Consider the following 16,611-nt stretch of genomic DNA (forward strand, 5'->3'; position numbering starts at 1 on the left):
TGTTAGGATGAAGTGATTAATTAATCGGGCATGTTAATTAGCTGGGCCAGAGGGGGCTTTTGATTGCTGGACTTCAATGCTTTGGTAACTGAACCTTGGTGGTCAGCCTCAGAAGGAGGAAGTGGCCAAATAAGGGAATAGATCTTGGTGGCTAGCTTTAGGGGTGTGATCTAATAGTTTTTAGCAAGGCAGAGAAAATGGGGGAAACGGTCAAGTCTACCAGAGCCACATGCTCGAGTGGGCTAGTGTCCCTTCAGGTACCCACTCATTCATGAATGACGCAGTTCAAGCTCAAGGGCCTATAAGTGGGTGAAGGTGAGTGCCAAGAACACCTTCTGAGCTAGACAAGTGTCTACAGGCTGTGGTGAAGGCATCCCCACTGCCCTGTGGGCCAGCCTGCCTTCATGAGCTGCTAGGTGGAAGGCCAACGATCCCAAGGATCATGGCCCCAAGGTTACTACTGGCTGAATTCCCAGGCTATTTGTTCCCCTTCCAGCACCCAGCTCTTTGTCAAGCAGCAGCTCTGCACACACACGCGCACGCGCGCGCGCACACACACACACACACACACACACACACAAACACAAAGGAAATAGCAAAAAGCAGAAACAAATTTTCCAGAGGCCTGGAGGATTTTTAAAATGCATTCGAACACTCTGTACGGTTTAATTAAACAATTTTAACGCCAACTTCCAAGTTGTCCTATGCTTGTCTCTCTCATTCCTTGCTCGCCACGTGAACGTATTATGTGTTCATTGTTTTGAACCCGATTTTCTCATCTCATATCTGAGCAGTGTCTGCTTTTCATTTCCTCTCCTGGAGGCAAGTCTGTGTCACGTGGACGAGCTCACCCCCGCAGCAAAGCGGACATTATCTTGGGCTAATGGGTGCTCAGGTGTGGAAGGCCACAGTGAATGACCACTGCCACAGGATCTGAGCAGACAGAGTACCAGCCCAGGGACAGTAGGTCTTCAGAAGGTGTGACAGAGTGGAGGGGAGAGGAGACATGGGGAGAAGTTCCCCAAGGTGTAAACCGCACTGTAGGTACCCTTGCATCTAGTCCGTAAATGGACTCTGGGTCCTGCTGGCTGTGGGCATTTTTTGTTTGGTTGGTTTTTCGAGTCAGGGTTTCTCTGTGTAACAGTCCTAGCTGTCCTGGAACTCGCTTTGTAGACCAGGTTGACCTCCAACTCACAGAGATCCACCTGCCTCCGCAGGTGCTGGGATTAAAGGAGTGTGCCACCACCACCTGGCTCACTTTTAATGGTTCAAAAGTCCACAGCCAGGGTAAGGGAAATCGCTCAGTCACACATATACGAACATAAGAAGTCTGGGGCCCTTTCCGTTCTATAGGAATTTGAACAGCGGAGTCTAACAGAGATGGGTGCGACAGCCTTCAAATCTAGGGTATGCGAAGCTCCCCCCAGGCTCTATGGGGCCATGGAGGAAATCAACTCTGGGCCTCTCCTTCCATCTTACAGCTGCCCCCGCAAGGATGCCTCCTGTTTGGGTCATGTGCCACCACTCCCCAGCCATCCTGTTTCCAGAGAGCCTTTGCATAGGGGCTGGAGAGTTCTCAGATTCTCCGTTCCTTATCCTCCAGAAATCCATCTCGACCTCCGAGGCACTTGCTCTGGGCAGCAGATACTTGTCTCTTCCACCCATCCACTTGTTCAGAGCCGGTCTCCCACTGGAAAGAAGTTCCCAGAGACAAGGGTAAGATTTATGGTGATCTCCTCAACTGTGCTTTCTTTCACCTCCGGTCAGGGCCTGACACCCGATCGGCCTCCAGCCACTTTTCAAGCAAACCACTTCATCTTAACCTTTAACAAGGGGCTTAAGGAAAGTGGCAGGCTTCCCGGGAACCTTGTTCAGGACCCTGCTTTGGCATGGTCTGTCCCTTCTCGTTTGCAATTTTCTAGGCTGTTCAAGGCTCTCCCTGGTCCCTCTCCTGGGTGGCTAGGTCCTTAATTGCTCTTTGAGGACCTTAATTATGAGCCACAGTCACCCACTGGTAAGTAGGGGCATTAAAATAGAATAAATGTTTTCCTTTTCTTGAAAAGTTCACATATACAAGATGAGGTGCTGCTGGGCCCAGGGGACTGCCCCGCCTGGACCTGCATACAGAGGACATAGCTCTTGCCTGCCATCACCTTCCTCCAGCTTGTGCCCTTCCCAGACCCAGGTGTGAGACCCTCCCAAAGTTCCAGAACCACACATGGAAAACTCAACTTCTCTGCAGCCCACCCTGCCAGGGGCCCATCCAGGTCTGGGGTTGCTATGTAACTCTGGCCCTCCAAAGAGGCTAGCTGCCCCAGGGCAGAGAGAAGGAGACTTGCTCTTTGTCTTGGACAGGAGTGATCATATCCAATAACAGCCTGAAGTAAAGGTGAAAGAGCCCCTTGTCGGTTGAAATTTGAGTGGTTATACACCTAGGAGCTGGAATTTTATGACCCTGGAGTAGTAATTGTGAGAAAGCAAAAATCCCTGCATACCTTCAGTGGAAGAGAGGGTGCGGTCCCCCTACTGATGCCTTCTTGGGATAAGGGTCTTACAATCCCAGAGTATGGAGGGATTCAGCGATATGATCAGGATATACCCTCTGGGCGACCGCGGGTGCTGCGAGGCGCCATTCGGTTTGCACTCCTTCACCAGGTCCTTCCGTGCGCCCCAGTCCCCACGAGAGAGGGGGAGGGGGATGGGCACCGGCAAGTTTGAGGAAACTGGATGGAGTGTCGGGGAGCTGCATACCGGAGCACCTGGACTGCCCCAGGACAATCGGTGTTGCACCGCGCATCGCGCCCCACGTCGCCCACGCGCTCCAGGACACTGGCGCCCCGGCACACCCAAGACACACGCGGTGGGGGAAGGGCACGCGCCGGGCTGACATGGTCACGGCGTGCCTCCCACGCCTGCTGAGCCCCGCCCCCCTAGCCGACCCTAGCAGCAAAGGGAAGGGGCGGCGCGCGAGGAAAGGAGGGGGTCCCCGCCGGCTCCGCGCCCCCGCAGTGGGGGCGGGGAAGGACGTTGGCGCCGCTTCCCCCGCCCCTCGCCCTAGCATCTCTACGAGCGCCCCCTGCTGCCGTGCTCTCCCGCGAGACGGTATGGGGCGGGAGGAGAGGTCGGGAAGGGGGGCGCGGACCCGGTTCGCCCAGTCCTGGACTTGGGGCAGGCGGGATACGGACACCGGAGAAGAACGGAATAGGGGGTATCGTGGGATAGCGTGCGTCTTGGGTGGGGGCGGACCGAGCTGATGACCCCCCCTCCCACCCTCGGTCCCTATCCTGGTCCCTGCGGGTCGCCCCCGGCCCGCCCCGGCCGTGCTGGCCCCGCCCCATGGGCCGCCCCCGCCGCCCCGCCCCCCCGCCACTGCTCACTCCGAAGTTTCCTGCGCGGTGCGCGGACAGGCTCCAGGGCTCGCTCGCTCCCTCTCCAGCTCGGCCGCGCCCCCGGCCCGTGCCCGCAGTCCGCGCCCGCCCCGCCGTGCATTTAGCGGTTTTCCGCATCGGGACACCGTTGCTGCTGCTGGGCGAGCCGGAGCCAGAGTCTCCGCGAGAACTGGTGCCTGGTGGGCCGGGGGCGCGGGCCGAGGCGGCGGTACTGGCCCAGCTCCGGGGTCTGGGCTGGGTCCCCAGTGACAGCGCCACCCGGGCGATGCCCGCGGGGACGCCGCTGGCCACCGGAGCGAGGTGAGACGCGGCGGGTACGCGCGCTTACTGCGCGCCTGGGACCCTTTGAACTTGAGCTCTGTAGGTGCAGAGCCCCTCAGGTTCCCGCAGCCCTTCGCCTGGGCCTTGGGGGTGGGGCTGCCAGCCTTTGCCGGCGGGAGGGGGCGGGAGGGGGCGGGGGGCGCATTTGTCTCTAATAAGGAGAGACAAAGACATCCCGGCGGCCGCGGCTGTTCCCGCAGCTCCGCTCCGCCCGAGGCGGGGCGGGGGCGTCGTTCCTAGTCCAGGGTCACCGCCTGCCCTCTCTCCGCAGGTGTTGCCCTCTGCCACCATGACCGAGGGCACGCTGGCCGCGGACGAGGTCCGGGTTCCCCTGGGCGCTTCGCCTCCGGCTCCTGCAGCGCCGGCGAGGGCTTCCCCAGCGAGCCCTGGGGCGCCGGGGCGCGAGGAGCAGCGAGGATCCGGGTCCGGCGTGTTGGCTCCCGAGAGCCCAGCGACCGAGTGTGGTGCGGACCTGGGCGCCGACGAGGAACAGCCCGTCCCATATCCGGCACTGGCGGCCACGGTCTTCTTCTGCCTTGGGCAAACCACGCGGCCGCGCAGCTGGTGCCTCCGACTGGTTTGTAACCCATATCCTTACAGGGTTGGCGGGGCGCTGGGTTCTGGGGTGTGGGACTTCCCCTGCGTACGCTCTGAGAATCCCGGCTTCTGGTATCCGGCGCGGGCAGGGTGGGGGTGCGAGGGCAGTGTTCTTCTCAGAGGTGGTTGGGGTACGCCTCGGAACTCGCCAGTGGGATCTGGGTTCAGAGGCATCTTGGAACGGGAGAGTATGGGCTGAAGCAGCGGGGATGCCGCCTGCTCGGGAGAGAAAGAAAGGTAGTTATTAACTCCTGGCGTCTTACGTGGTGTGGGGAGGAAGGGATACCCTCCTGTTCAGCTTTCCAAACGAACACCTGAGCCTGTGTGTAGACCCTCGCTGGAGGCTGGGAGGGGAGAAAGTTTTCCACCTGCTCTGTGGGCACTGTGTGCCGGGCAAGGTTGGTTCCTAGTTCTTTTCCGCGAAGAGACAGTGATATTGGTTGAGAACTCACTCACTCTTCAGGCTGAAGTCCGTTCAGGGGCTGATTTGATTTAAGTCTTGCGCGGCTGGGGGTGGGGGCGCAGGGAGGCAGCTAGCTTTGAACCCGACCTCCCTTTTCACAGTTGCCTGGCTAGAGAGAACAGGATTGTGCCTTTTTTTCCTCCCTCTTGGCCCCAAGGGCACACACGGACTTTCAGAGACGCTTCCAGAAAAGGGTTGAGTCGGTACTGGAGTCATTTCTGGGGTGCAAAAAGAGGCTTCTGGCCCCCAGAAGGTGGCCTTTGGGGACTGCCTGGAGGTCTCTGAGGAGCTGAAATCATGCCTAGTATTGCCTACCCCACCCCCACCCCAGCAACTCCTCGGAGCTGGTCACTAGGGTAGGCTGGCTGGGCGGTAGGTGCTCCTGCTTCCTTCCTGGGCTGGTTGGGTGGAGGGCCAAGGGGAGTTGACACAGGCCCATAAACACTCTTCAGCAGAGTCGGAGACAGAGGCAAAATGAGCAATGTGTGTATATGTTTCTCTACCTTGTGTGTTTAACTGTATAAATATTAAATACAAAAGAGAAATCTGTACCAAAAAAAGTAATAAAGCCCGTGTTTCTTTTAACTCCAATCCAAACACTGGGTGAGTCAGATTTTTCTCTGCTTATAAAAGAGGATGGTGGTCCCAGGGCTATGGCTGTGGCCTACTCTGAGCCATCTTGGGCTCCAGTGCCTGCCGCCTTTGTCCTGTGCAGTTGAGTGTGGTGCCGGTGGTGGGCATTCTCTGGGTTGACTGGCCCTCTGTGCAGAAAAAGGGTGACCTTGTGTATCAGCTGTCCGTTTGTCCCCTCTGCAGGATCTAAACTGGAGGTGAAGGACCACCTGATTTAGGTGAAGAGGTGGTGTGGCTGGGGGTGGTGGTAGGCCACTGGTTAGTGCTACTGTGAACCCTGAGAGAGGGGACAAAGGGCAGCCCTGTGTTTATGCCTGAGTTTTCTTGTTTCCAAGACTGTACAAACTAGGGGGAGACTGGCGTGGGCCTAGACTTATTCTCTCTGCCAGGAAGGACCAGGCTACACAGTAACTGAGGCAGACCCTGGTTCTCCGGGCTGCTGTGTGTCCCCGAGGACTTCTAACAAGGTTGTTTGTGTTGCTGTGTGCACGGAAGGTGGGGATGGGATGGCTCATGGAGGTAGAGTGAGCTCTCAAGGACTGGGGAACTGGCGATGCCACCCGGCCTGAGCCGACTTTGTGAACCTGAAGTGGAAGATGCCCTTGTCGTCTTAGGAGAGACTCAGGTGTTACCAGCCCTGGAAGAGAGGGCAGGAGGATGAGGAGAGCTCTCAGCTGGGGAAGAGAATGCCAGGCTGTCCCTGCAGGTGATGCCACAAAGGGGAGAGAGATGGGTCTTCTTCCTCCTACCCTCAAGTACGTCCCTGTCGTGGAGCTGCTGGCTGTTTCCAGCAACCCCGACACACCCACCATCTTCTTGCTATGTATACCTCCAGACACAGCTCGGTTCTCCTACTCCAGAAAACTAGGGGTGAATTCTGAGTATCCTCAAGCAAGGGAAATACCCTACAAAGAACTGGTTTCTGAGCTTATTTGGCCCGGTCAGCACTCTGCATCTGTCACTGGAGTGGAGTCATTAGTGCTCTGGCCTCATGGGGATGGGTCTGACCCCCCCCCCCAGCAGATGCCAGGCTCTGGAGTAGGGGTGTGAACCTGGGCCTCAAGGAGATCCTAAAATAAGCTGCATGCCTGGACAGGCGGGGGGATCAGCTTACTGGGGAAGCCCATGTGGGCCGAGGCTTTCTAAGCTCTTTGAGGCTCTTTACATTCCTGGGAGTTGGGAGGGGGTGGCTTTGTATAAGGCAGGGGAGCCATTGGTGATTGGCATGGCCAGGGTTTTACAAGCGACTGTGTGGTGCGCTGTGGCTTGAGGGTGTTTCCCCTGCAGGTGGACATGGTGTGTCTTTCTCAGAGGGTAAACTCCAAAGTGGGGAGAAATCAGCTTTACTCAGGTGAGAAGCCGCCGCTGCCTCCCTGCTGATGCCTGCCTGCCATAGCTGGACTTCTATTGGCTCTTGGAACATAGAAAGTACCTTCTCCCAGTCCCGGACCTTTCTGGAACTCTCCCATGGCTAGCCATGGTACCGATGTACACATGGTCCTGGTTCTGTGTGGATGGTATCTCCCATCCCTGTAGCAAAGGAGCCTCCAAGGACAGCCTTTGTCTTTATTGATTTAGTTTGCTCTTTAAAAATACAATCGGGCTGGAACTTTTGGGGAGAGCGCTGTTTCTCCTACACAGGCTTATTTATAGAGGAAGGTGGGTGGGACCCGTGTGTTGTAGCCTGCTCCACTGGGTTATGTTCTGCCCTGGCTCCCCCACCCCACCCCAGGCTCCTGACCCAGAACTGCCTGCAGCGCAGCTGCCTGTCCGAGCCAGGGAGGGTGGGGCCTCCCGGGGGGTAGGAAGCTCTGGAGTGGGCACCCGGCTGTCTGTGTCATCAAGGGAAGTGAGCTGTGGATGTTTAGAATCTAGGAGGAACCTGGGTGTTCAGAAGTGAGAGTTATTAAGAGCCCCCCCCCTTAACCTCTCCTTCCCCACAACAGGCACCAAGCACTCAAGTTGCCAACAAAGAATGAAGGACATAGCAAGGTCACACAGGTGAAGAGAGGCTGTGTGGGCCCAGCCTGGAAGCTCATACATTTGTTGTGTCCCTGTCTAGACAAGCCTAAGTCCTTTGACTTTTTTTTTTTTTTTAAAAAAAGGGATACTTTGAGATGTCCAAGGGCACAGTGCTTCAGGGTGGCTGCCAGTACCTGGCTCACCCTGGCATGCATGTCCCCAGTGGGAACCCACAGGGTGCTGGTTTTGAAGGGCCAGTCCTTTGTCCTTGCCCTGAATCCTGTGTTTGAGAATGATTGGCCCATCTCTGTTGTTTCAGGCCATCCAAGAGCTGGCTCTCAGGAAAACTGAACTGTCTTGATTGCTAGGGGAGGGTGCGCGGTGGTCAGTGGGCCTCTAGGGACTCCTGGGCCTGAATTCTGAGCCAGGATACTAAATTAAGTAGCATAGGTTTCTACAACCTTGGCTAGTCTGACCTGCCTGAGGAACATTGTGGTTTCTTGGGGGTCCTTTAAGAGTTCTTGAATCTTAGGTAGGAGTCATTTCTCCCTCCCTAGCCAGTCTATCCATAACCTGGTACCTTGCTGGGTCTTTCTCCTACTGCTAACTGTCCATGTCTGCCTCTATGGACTCTGGAGACTCTGACTGGCCTGGTTGAACAACTGCTATTTCCTTTAATGTCCACCACTCTCACCCGGTTAGGATTATGGGATACTGATTTCCTGTGTCTTGTCTGCCTAGAGAAGCTGGCCCAGCGTTCTAGGAGTCAGCCTTCCCTAAGGTCCTAGAACATGCAGTGTGTGCAGGTCGCTGTTGGTAGAAGAGTTCCACACCTTTGGAGCTGCTAACTGACATCCACCAAATAGGAATCTGGAGCATGTGCTGATTCATGGCCGTGTCTGGGTGAAGGCGTACCATGGCTCCGGGGCTCATTTGGGACCCGGAAGGCAACATTACTCAGAGCTGTCGATGAAAGGGAGATCTTAGAAAGGGCCATCAGGTGGATGTCTCCCAAACTTGTGTTGTGGAGTCATTCACACCTCATCAAGGAGGTGGCAGGTTCACATACCCATATGATGTCACCTTTCTCATCTCATCCCACCATGAAATGGACATGATGCCAGTGAGGCCGAGCATGTCCTGCTGAAGGCCTGTAGAGTGCACATAAGGCTTCAGTGCCCACAAGGAAGGAGTGGGGGTAGGTGTCTTTTTCTAGATAGGCTCCGCTCTGGCAGGGACTGTGCCTCCCAGACCTGCTTGTGTGGCTCAGGAATGACTGTGCTACCTTAGTGGGGTTTGGATTTGTTGGTCAAATCCAAACTGTCAAGGCCACCACACAGTGTCCCAGTGGACCAACAGTCCTGCTGTCCTAATGGAGGCATCACTTTCCTAACCAACACATTTTCCATCCGCAGACTGGCAACCAGGTTTGGTGGCTCCTTTTACCATGCCTTACCCTGCTTGTTCCTAATCCTGACCACCTCTGGGCTTGACCAAACCTAGTACTTCTTTTCGATAGTCTCAGCACCTCAAGTGGACACAAGAGCTGGCCCACCGGTCACATAGGGACCATGGCAGGCTCTGCCACCCTTGACCATGAGCACTTTCCCTGATGAATCCTTGAAACCTCTGTGTCGTAAGCAATTATAAGGGGAGGGCCTCCTAATACCTGTGGCAAAGGTCTCCCCAGAACCCATCCAGAATCCAGCTATCCTGTGGCAGGTGGGGCCCTTTGGAGGGTACCAAGTCCGGACTAAAGGCTGCTAGTACCAGGACTAGGAAAGTGGTAGCTACCTGGTGACCACTGAGTCTTTGTGAGAGGAGGCCAATAGCTGGACCAGACTGGCCAACAAGTGCCATGGTTCTGCTCCTGGGGTGAGTGAAGGGGAATATGGTGGAAAGGGTTCTGGATCCCCAGAGCCTGATGTTAGAAGGGTGGGGTGTGAGAGGAGATGAAGAACTGGGATATCAAAGGGGTGGCTAGGCCAGCCTTGAGACTCGGGAATCTAGTGTGTTCCTCGGTCAGAGGGCAGTGTTGGAACCCAGCTTGGTGGGAAATCAAGGTAAGCCTGGAATGTAAGGGCACTGCAGGGCAGAGGATGCAGGACAAAGGATTAGATGTGGGCGCTGGTGCCCTCATACTTTGGAGACTTGGCTTGGATAGCATGCTTAGCCACCCCAGCTCCATGCTGGTAGAGTAAGCCACTAACGCAGGCGGTGGGTGTCTCTGTTGCCTGCCGGAGCATGCAGGGTGGTCCAGGAGCTCTCTTTGCTTCCTCATATGCAGTGGGCCTGGCTCCCAGAACTGCTGGCAGACGCCCCATTCAGGGTCAGGATGTGGAAGAATGCGGGGGATGGGGTGGCCTGTCAAACAGGGATGAATCCAGAGCGGTGGCCTGTGGCCAAGTCCAATCCTCGGTCTTGAGCAGTCAAGGTCAGGCGCGCAAATCCGTTACCTTTGTTTATGCAGATGTCGGCCCTGGTGCTGAGCTGAGCCTGCTGGGGAAGGGGCAGCAGTACTCGGAACCTGACTCAGAATGTTCCTTCCTCACCTTGCGGGGGAGCCTTTAACCTTCTCTCTCCTTGTAGGGAGTCAGTCCTGGCCTAACTCGGAGCACCCTTAAGAAATGTGGGCCCAGGTTAAATTTCCAAACCTGAGATTAAAGGGTGGCCCCAGCTCTGGGCAGAAACAAGGTGTGATATGGGTCATATACCTTGTGTTGTGGTGCAGGCCTGGATCCTTGATCAGAGATAGGGAACAAAGGCCCAGATAGGATGAAGTCCAGGGGGCCAGAGACGAGGAATAAAGCAACCTGGCAGGAGGAAGACGTGAGCCACAGGTTGACAAGGAGATTGGGGTCCTGGCGGCAGGGGCAGATGCCACTTGTTACTGAGGAATATGCCGAATTGGTGCTGGACTGGGGAATGCCAGTCTCTAAATACTCTTAACTGCTTCTGGCACTGTGAGCCTTGGGTAGAGATGCCCTGGACAGTCAGCCCCTCCTGGCCCAACACAGGCTGGTCTTGACTACAGGGGGATTTCAGGGGTCCCAGAGGACTCCTTTTTCCACACATAGACTTTCCAAGCCTTTGGCAAAGTTGAAAACTGAACTTGGAAGCCTCCCTTATGCTTCAAAAGTTAGGGGCTGACTTAAGATTAGGGCAGTTCCTCCGACTGCCCAGGCTCTGAAGGAATCCATCAGGCTTGATGCCTGCACACCTATTTCTGCACCCATACCCACCGCCTCCTGATAAGAGACCCATGGGCAACGCCTCAGCCCTGCCTGGCCCAGCCAGATTCCTTCGCCCTTTGCTGTTTGCATCCCTTAGTACTTCTGTGTTTTTTCCATGAGGGAAGTAACCATGGCACAAAAATGGGTTCCTTGTATGTGAGCATTAGGTGAAGAGTCAGTGTTTTGTTAGCATGATGCCAACATGAAGCCTCAGCCTCTTAGCTGGCCAGACCTGCAGTAGACAGTAGGGAGAGGACCTGCTTAGGGCGGAGGAACAGGCCAATCCTGGGGCCACAGTCTCTGCTCGACTGTGTTTAAATGGATGAATGCTGCAGCCTGCCATGGCCTGACCCTGGCAGCACACAGGATGTTCCTGGCAGGCACAGTGATTGGCTTGATTGCCCTGTCCTCTTCCCTCTGGACTGTGTTAGTGCCGTCCCCTCCCCAGGCCAGGCTCCAGGTTAGTGCAGCTGGGACAGTGACCTGAGGAAGGGGCTGTAAGGGCATAAGAGCTGATTGCTCTGGCTGCCCCACTTTGTTCTGGTCCTCCTCTTTACCAGTCTCTTCCTGGCAGGACCCCTAGTATTGGGTGGGGGTTACCTCTGGGCCTTTCACAGGGATGCAACTAAAGGAGGTTCCCTGACTCTGAGGGGACGGTAGCCTTTACAATTGGGGGGAGCTGGAATTTCTTGGGTCCCTGTAGCTGCAGGAAGGTTAGCAACCCAGTTACCTCTGTTGCCTATGTGGATAGAGCCAGCTGGGCAGGGTGCTGGATGGGCAGGTACAGTGGCTGGATGGGGTGCAGAGCGGGAGGCTGTTCGCCAGGTTTGTTGGATTCAGGGCCAGTGCAGCAGGTATTTAGTAGTAACTCTGGCTGGTGGGCACAGACTCCATCCTCTGGGACCGCTCCCATCCCCAGTGCTAAGCAGCACCTGGGCTCACTGGGCCTTGATGTGTTGGCCAGTACTGGGGTGTGCAGCATCAGACTTGGTGACAGAAGGGGTGGATGGGTCAGTGAGTTTCCAGGAAAGTAGTAGAACCTTCGATGGGCCATCAAAATTGCATTGTTTCTGTGGACAGATCACCATTTGGGCGTTGGTTTTATTCCCTGTGGCCCTATGGCGCCCAGCTGAGTAGCAAGGGAGGCTATATACATAATGTTTCAGTTGCTGTACTGGGCTGAGCATTGTCCCCTTCATAGTCCGTGGCCAGTGGAATGTGAAGCCACCCCTATCTGGCACTGGGATATTTTCACATGTAACTAGCTGAGCTGAAGATAGGTTAGGAGTCTCTGGACAGGCTGTGTGACAACTGTGAGAGAGACTGGAGCAGTGTGGCCACAACCATACAATACAAGGACTGTCACTGACAGCAGGAGGTATAGGAGGCCAAGCACAGCCTCCCTAGAGCCTTGGGGACAAGCAGTCCCTGTTGAGGCCTAGACTGAGGACTTTTGGCCCATACTGAGCAAGAGTAAGTTTCTGTTGTTTGAGGCCACTGGCCCGTGGTGCTTTTTACAGAGCCATAGAATTCTAGCCCAGCTGGTGGCACGCTTGCCCACGTGGCTGTGAGTGTGCCCTTCTATGCATGCACGCCTGAATGAACCTTTCCCAGATAGCATGGCCCACCCCTGGAGGGAGATGAGCAGTTCTGCCTGGCTAGGGCAGCAGGCTGTGATGTGCTAACTGGAGGTAGCCGCTTGGGATAAATCAAATGCTCGGGGTCAGGCTCTCAAGACAAGGGGTGGGCCACCTAGGGAGAGGAGAAAATCAGCCATGAAATCGGTCATTCGGACCGCCTGGTCTGCCAGGTGGACCATGCATGAGGCTCTCTGTTCTGGTCAGAGGCCCCTCCCAGCAAGTGTCTGGTGTGTTTGTGGGGAGATCCCCAGGCAGCTCTGAGCCACTCCCATCCAGCCCAGGGGCTTTGTGGAAGCTGCCCTGCAGGTCAGCCCACAATGGGAGTCTTGGGTGTAAAAACAGAGCACATCACTCTGCCCACAAGGGAGACTGCTGAGCCCCCCCCCCTTAGATTCCCCAACCCTCTCTCCATCTTGGTGGTCTCTGTTCTTCAGGAGCTTTTCTGCTGGTTCTGAGCAGAGCTGTGGAAACAGATGAACGCATTTGTCTGTGAAAGCTAGTGTTCAGGTTCCCAGAAATGTGGCCCCTGAGGTCTTGAATGTTAGCTTCCTCTAGCTTTTGCATCTGTCCCCAGAGGAACAGGACCATTTCCCTATTGGTGTCCACGGAGAGGCGTATTGCCCACAAATGGCCAGGGAGGAGACTGCTCTCATCTGAAGCTGCACCCTGCTCCAAGAGTACTGGGAAGTACATTATGGACCATTACGTTCCTCCCGGTGCCTCCAGGAGACACCCAGGCCCTGCTCTGTTAAGGCAGACCCCTGGATAGGTCATTGATCAAGCTAAGGGGGCGTGGGGTCGGTATGAGCACAGGTGACTGCAGGGAGCAGCGGTGGCCTGCGAGTGAGACCCTTGGATACTTGATCTTGTGATTATTCTGTGGGAGTGTGGTCCTTTGGGCACCTCCTGGCTAGCGGCCTTGAGGATAACTGACCCTCAAGACTTCTGTGTCCTTGGGGTTCATGTCCAGCCTCTCTGTTCTGTGTTTCAAGCCGGAGAGGTAGCCTGTAAGTTAAGGGCCTACACCCCCATTTAGAAAAGCCGCGGCCCCATCTGCAGTGTGGATCGGCCCAGGTGTGCCTCTGAAGGTGATGGAGGTCCTGGGATGGCAGTATTATAAGGGTGTCTGTTCTTCAGCAGGACCTTGCTGCTGTCTTTCCAGGCTAAGGATTTTAGTCCTGGGATGCATGATGAGTGTCATGTGCGGAGCAGTCCGATCCGACACAGGAACAATGACCCTGCCCAGATGCCCGACCACTGATCTCAGGAAGGTCCACACAGGGGCATGCGGGTTGTGGGGACCACGCGGCAGTGTCCCTATCATGTCTCTTTGTCTTTGGCAGCAGACACCAGTCCAGCCTCTGGCCGACGGCTGGTGAGTCAGCCTGCATTAGTGCCTCATTAAAATGGACAGGCTCTTCCCGGGCTGCTGAGGGAAGCCCAGTGTCTCCTGCCCTTGCCCTGGATGTGCCTAAGGCTGGCTGAGGCCTCTGCTCTGACTGTTAGCGTGTGCTGCATCCCCACCCACACCCCACACCGCGGACTCAGCAAGGGTGCCCGCCCATAGGACACTTCCCATAAGACATTTTCCCCAGCCCTTCTGGAGTAGCGGCAGCCTAGGTCTCTGCTGTATCACTGTAGTGACTAGATGGACCTGCAGGTATCCTGAAACTGTCACCAGCCGTGCCAGGTCTTCAGATCCTCCTACACCGTCACTGTCACTCAGCAGCTTCTGCATTAATGTGGAAGTGAGGGACCAAGTCGGCTCCTTGTCCCATGGCCATTTTCCAGGCCAGTTTCATAGGATCCGGGATGCTGGAGTGGATGCAGGCATGCCTAGCTTCTTCGGTGCTGTTTGTGGGTGATACAGGTCAGCTCTGGGGCTGGGTCTTGCTGCTGGAGGAAACTCTGGGGTGTCCTATGAAATCAGTATTCCACCAAAAGATGAAAATGAAACCATCCGGAAAGTAACTGAAACATAAAATAAAGGTGGTTTTTATTTGAAATCCAGGTTTCGGGTTTGGGGATTTTTATATTTTGTGTATGAGGTCAGAGGACAACTTTTAGGAGTCGGTTCTCTCCTTGGGTCATGTAGGTCTTGGCGGTCAAACTCCGTCATCAGGCTTAGGGGCATACCGTTATTTGCACAACCTCTCAGGCTTCTTGTTTTGAGACAGAATCTCTTGTGGCCCAGGCTGGCCTTGACTATATGCAGCTGAGGGTGACCTTGAACTTTTGTTTTCCCTGCCTCCATCTCCTAGTGCTGGGATCGTAGGTCTGGGTTCACTGTGCCTAGTTTATGAGCTTGTGGGGCTCAGACTTGGGGCTGCGTGCATGCTAGGCATGGCTCCTACCAGCTGAGCTCTTTCTGGAGTCTTTGGAATCGGATGACCTCACCACAAGTACTTTAGGGGACTTTAGTTACATAGTGTGGACATTGTAGTGTTCTTTATCCTCCAGGGCATGGGATCCTCCAATCTCCAGTTAGCCCTTCAGACCCTGCCTGGTCCAGGGAAGCCTCTGGTGCCCAGCCTGGTGAGATGGTACCCGCTTAGAACACCTTAGTTCCTATCTTGTGAGGTGAACAGTGTGCTGCCTGGGTGTGATGTGGCCACCCCCACCCATGGAGCCTCGGTTTACTTATCTGCAGTATGGCTCATGTGGATAGTCCCTGCCAAGCTCTGCCCCTCTCCCAGCCCTGGGACTGCTGGTGACTCATTCCCCTCACCACTCTGGAATGAGTCCTGGCTAGAGGTGTGGACTGGCTGCTGCCTCCCTGCCTTATACCCTGAGGGAGCCATAGTGGGACCAGGTGGTTGGTGACACACACCCATGTTGGTACTGGATCTTCATTGTTCCTGTGTAAGAGACCTGCCAGATCCCCTTCTGTGAGATACAGTCCCGAGCTTTGTAGACAGGATCTTGTACAGCATGGTTGGTTGGTTTGGGGTTTGTTTGTGTTGTCAGTGACTGGTGTGGGCCGCTTGTAGCTCAGGGCTAGGAGGCCTAGAGGCTTGGGGGCTTATGGCCCCAGTTGAGTTTCTCAGTATGGGTCACTTCAGTTCCCTGGTGTTTGCCCATCTTGTGGAAGTTGATGGCTTCCTCGCCTTGCAGGGTCTCGGCCCTGTCCCTAATGGTGTGTCTATTAGAAGTGCCCTCCAGGCAGCGAACCCCAGGCAGTTTTGTTCCATGGAGGTTCTAGGGTGTGCAACGCTCTCCAGTGATACCAGGGTGGGTAGGTGAGGAGGGGACCCCTGAAGACTTTCCGTGGAGCAGATTGGGTGTTGTAGCGAAGGCAGCTGTCTGTGAGGGGAGTCCACTGCTAAGGAATGACTCCCTCATGCCACTGTGTTCCCAGTGCCACCATCGAGAGGAATGTTCCCTACGTCAGGCAGCGCCATGGAAACAAGTGTGTCAGAGGGACCTGGGAACAAAGGCTCACCAAACTGCTAGCAGATACCAGGCCGTGGTGTTTGTCTCCAGAGCTGGGCCTGCTGCTTGTTCTTCCATGATATCCCAGAACCTTGCCTGTTTCTCAGCACTGGCATCTGGGTCACCAAGCAAATGGAGCAAGGTCCACCCAGCATGAAACCACAAGAGGAGCCTGGGTGTGCCCTGGGAAGGGGTAGAGTGCCTTGTCTACTGAGGCCTGGTTTAGTAAGTTTCTTGCCGGGGGGAGGGGTGTTTGGCATCCCAGCACCGGAGCGTCAGCTTTGGGAATTGAGAGAGCCAGAGGGATAAGCCTTTAGGTCACCCCATCCCTTCTCATGCCCAAGTCCTTGTCATTCTCTCTGTGTCCCCCAACTCCATCCCCAGGTGGCAGTATGTACCACCCTTCTCAAGGTGCACACTGACTGTAGCCCTGACTCCTTCACCCTGATACCAGGCCAGTGCCCCCCGCCCCCAGACCTTCCCTGCTGACTGTCCTTTTTCCTCCAAGCGTTAGGATGAAAGCGGATTTCTTCTCATTTGCTGGGAAAGAATGGGCTACACTGTGCCCTGTGCATGGGCGGGCGCGTGGCTTCTAATTGGGAAATTGGCTGTCTGGACCTGGCCCACTGGGCTGTTATTACAGCGTGGGGTGTGAGTGGCTGTGGCACAGGCTGCAAACGGCTCCTGATTTTTGTCTTTTAATTATGCATCGCCATTTCTCTGTGACCACTCCCTTGTCTTCGTATTGATGGAAAGGACATGTTCCTGGTTGTGATCTCCTACCAAGAGGCTCTTAGGAGTATTGACGGGGATTTCTTGTTTTTTTGCTGCTTTCTCACGGCCTGGAAAGGACCGAGAAAGGACATCGAGCTTTTAGTGGTCTGAGTGGCACTGGGGACGAGAAAGCACATTCAAGCCCATGAGGTGGTCTGGGGGCCAGA

At 55.5% G+C, this 16,611-nt stretch overlaps 1 protein-coding gene and 1 pseudogene across 2 annotated transcripts; one reads left to right on the forward strand and one right to left on the reverse strand.

Moving 5' to 3' along the window:
* Window positions 1-631: 631 nt before the first annotated feature.
* LOC146892855 (uncharacterized) lies at window positions 632-4,001 on the reverse strand. The gene is made up of 3 exons (XM_087909595.1): window positions 3,962-4,001; window positions 3,378-3,861; window positions 632-1,690 (listed from the first exon to the last, which is right to left on the reverse strand). Exons 1-3 carry the CDS (start codon window positions 3,999-4,001, stop codon window positions 1,372-1,374), a joined length of 843 nt encoding a protein of 280 aa, XP_087765721.1. The 3' UTR covers window positions 632-1,371.
* Window positions 3,598-5,621, forward strand: LOC146892854 (voltage-dependent T-type calcium channel subunit alpha-1H pseudogene; annotated as a pseudogene). The gene is made up of 3 exons (XR_015003520.2): window positions 3,598-3,689; window positions 3,982-4,495; window positions 5,587-5,621. The product of XR_015003520.2 is annotated as a voltage-dependent T-type calcium channel subunit alpha-1H pseudogene (transcript).
* The last annotated feature ends 10,990 nt before the right edge of the window (window positions 5,622-16,611 follow it).

Source organism: Myodes glareolus, chromosome 9 (genome assembly GCF_982192425.1).
Source record: "Myodes glareolus chromosome 9, mMyoGla1.1, whole genome shotgun sequence".
Classification (NCBI taxonomy): Eukaryota; Metazoa; Chordata; class Mammalia; order Rodentia; family Cricetidae; genus Myodes; species Myodes glareolus.

What these genes read in the sequence shown, in the direction of transcription:
- LOC146892855 (XM_087909595.1), bottom strand. Translation starts at nt 4,001, where the DNA reads ATGGTGGCAGAGGGCAACACCTGCGGAGAGAGGGCAGGCG. An exon ending in CTGCGGAGAGAGGGCAGGCG is followed by an intron (nt 3,862 to 3,961) that starts GTGACCCTGGAC and finishes TCTCCTTATTAG; the next exon opens with AGACAAATGCGCCCCCCGCC. An exon ending in ACCGCGCAGGAAACTTCGGA is followed by an intron (nt 1,691 to 3,377) that starts GTGAGCAGTGGC and finishes ACTTCTTTCCAG; the next exon opens with TGGGAGACCGGCTCTGAACA.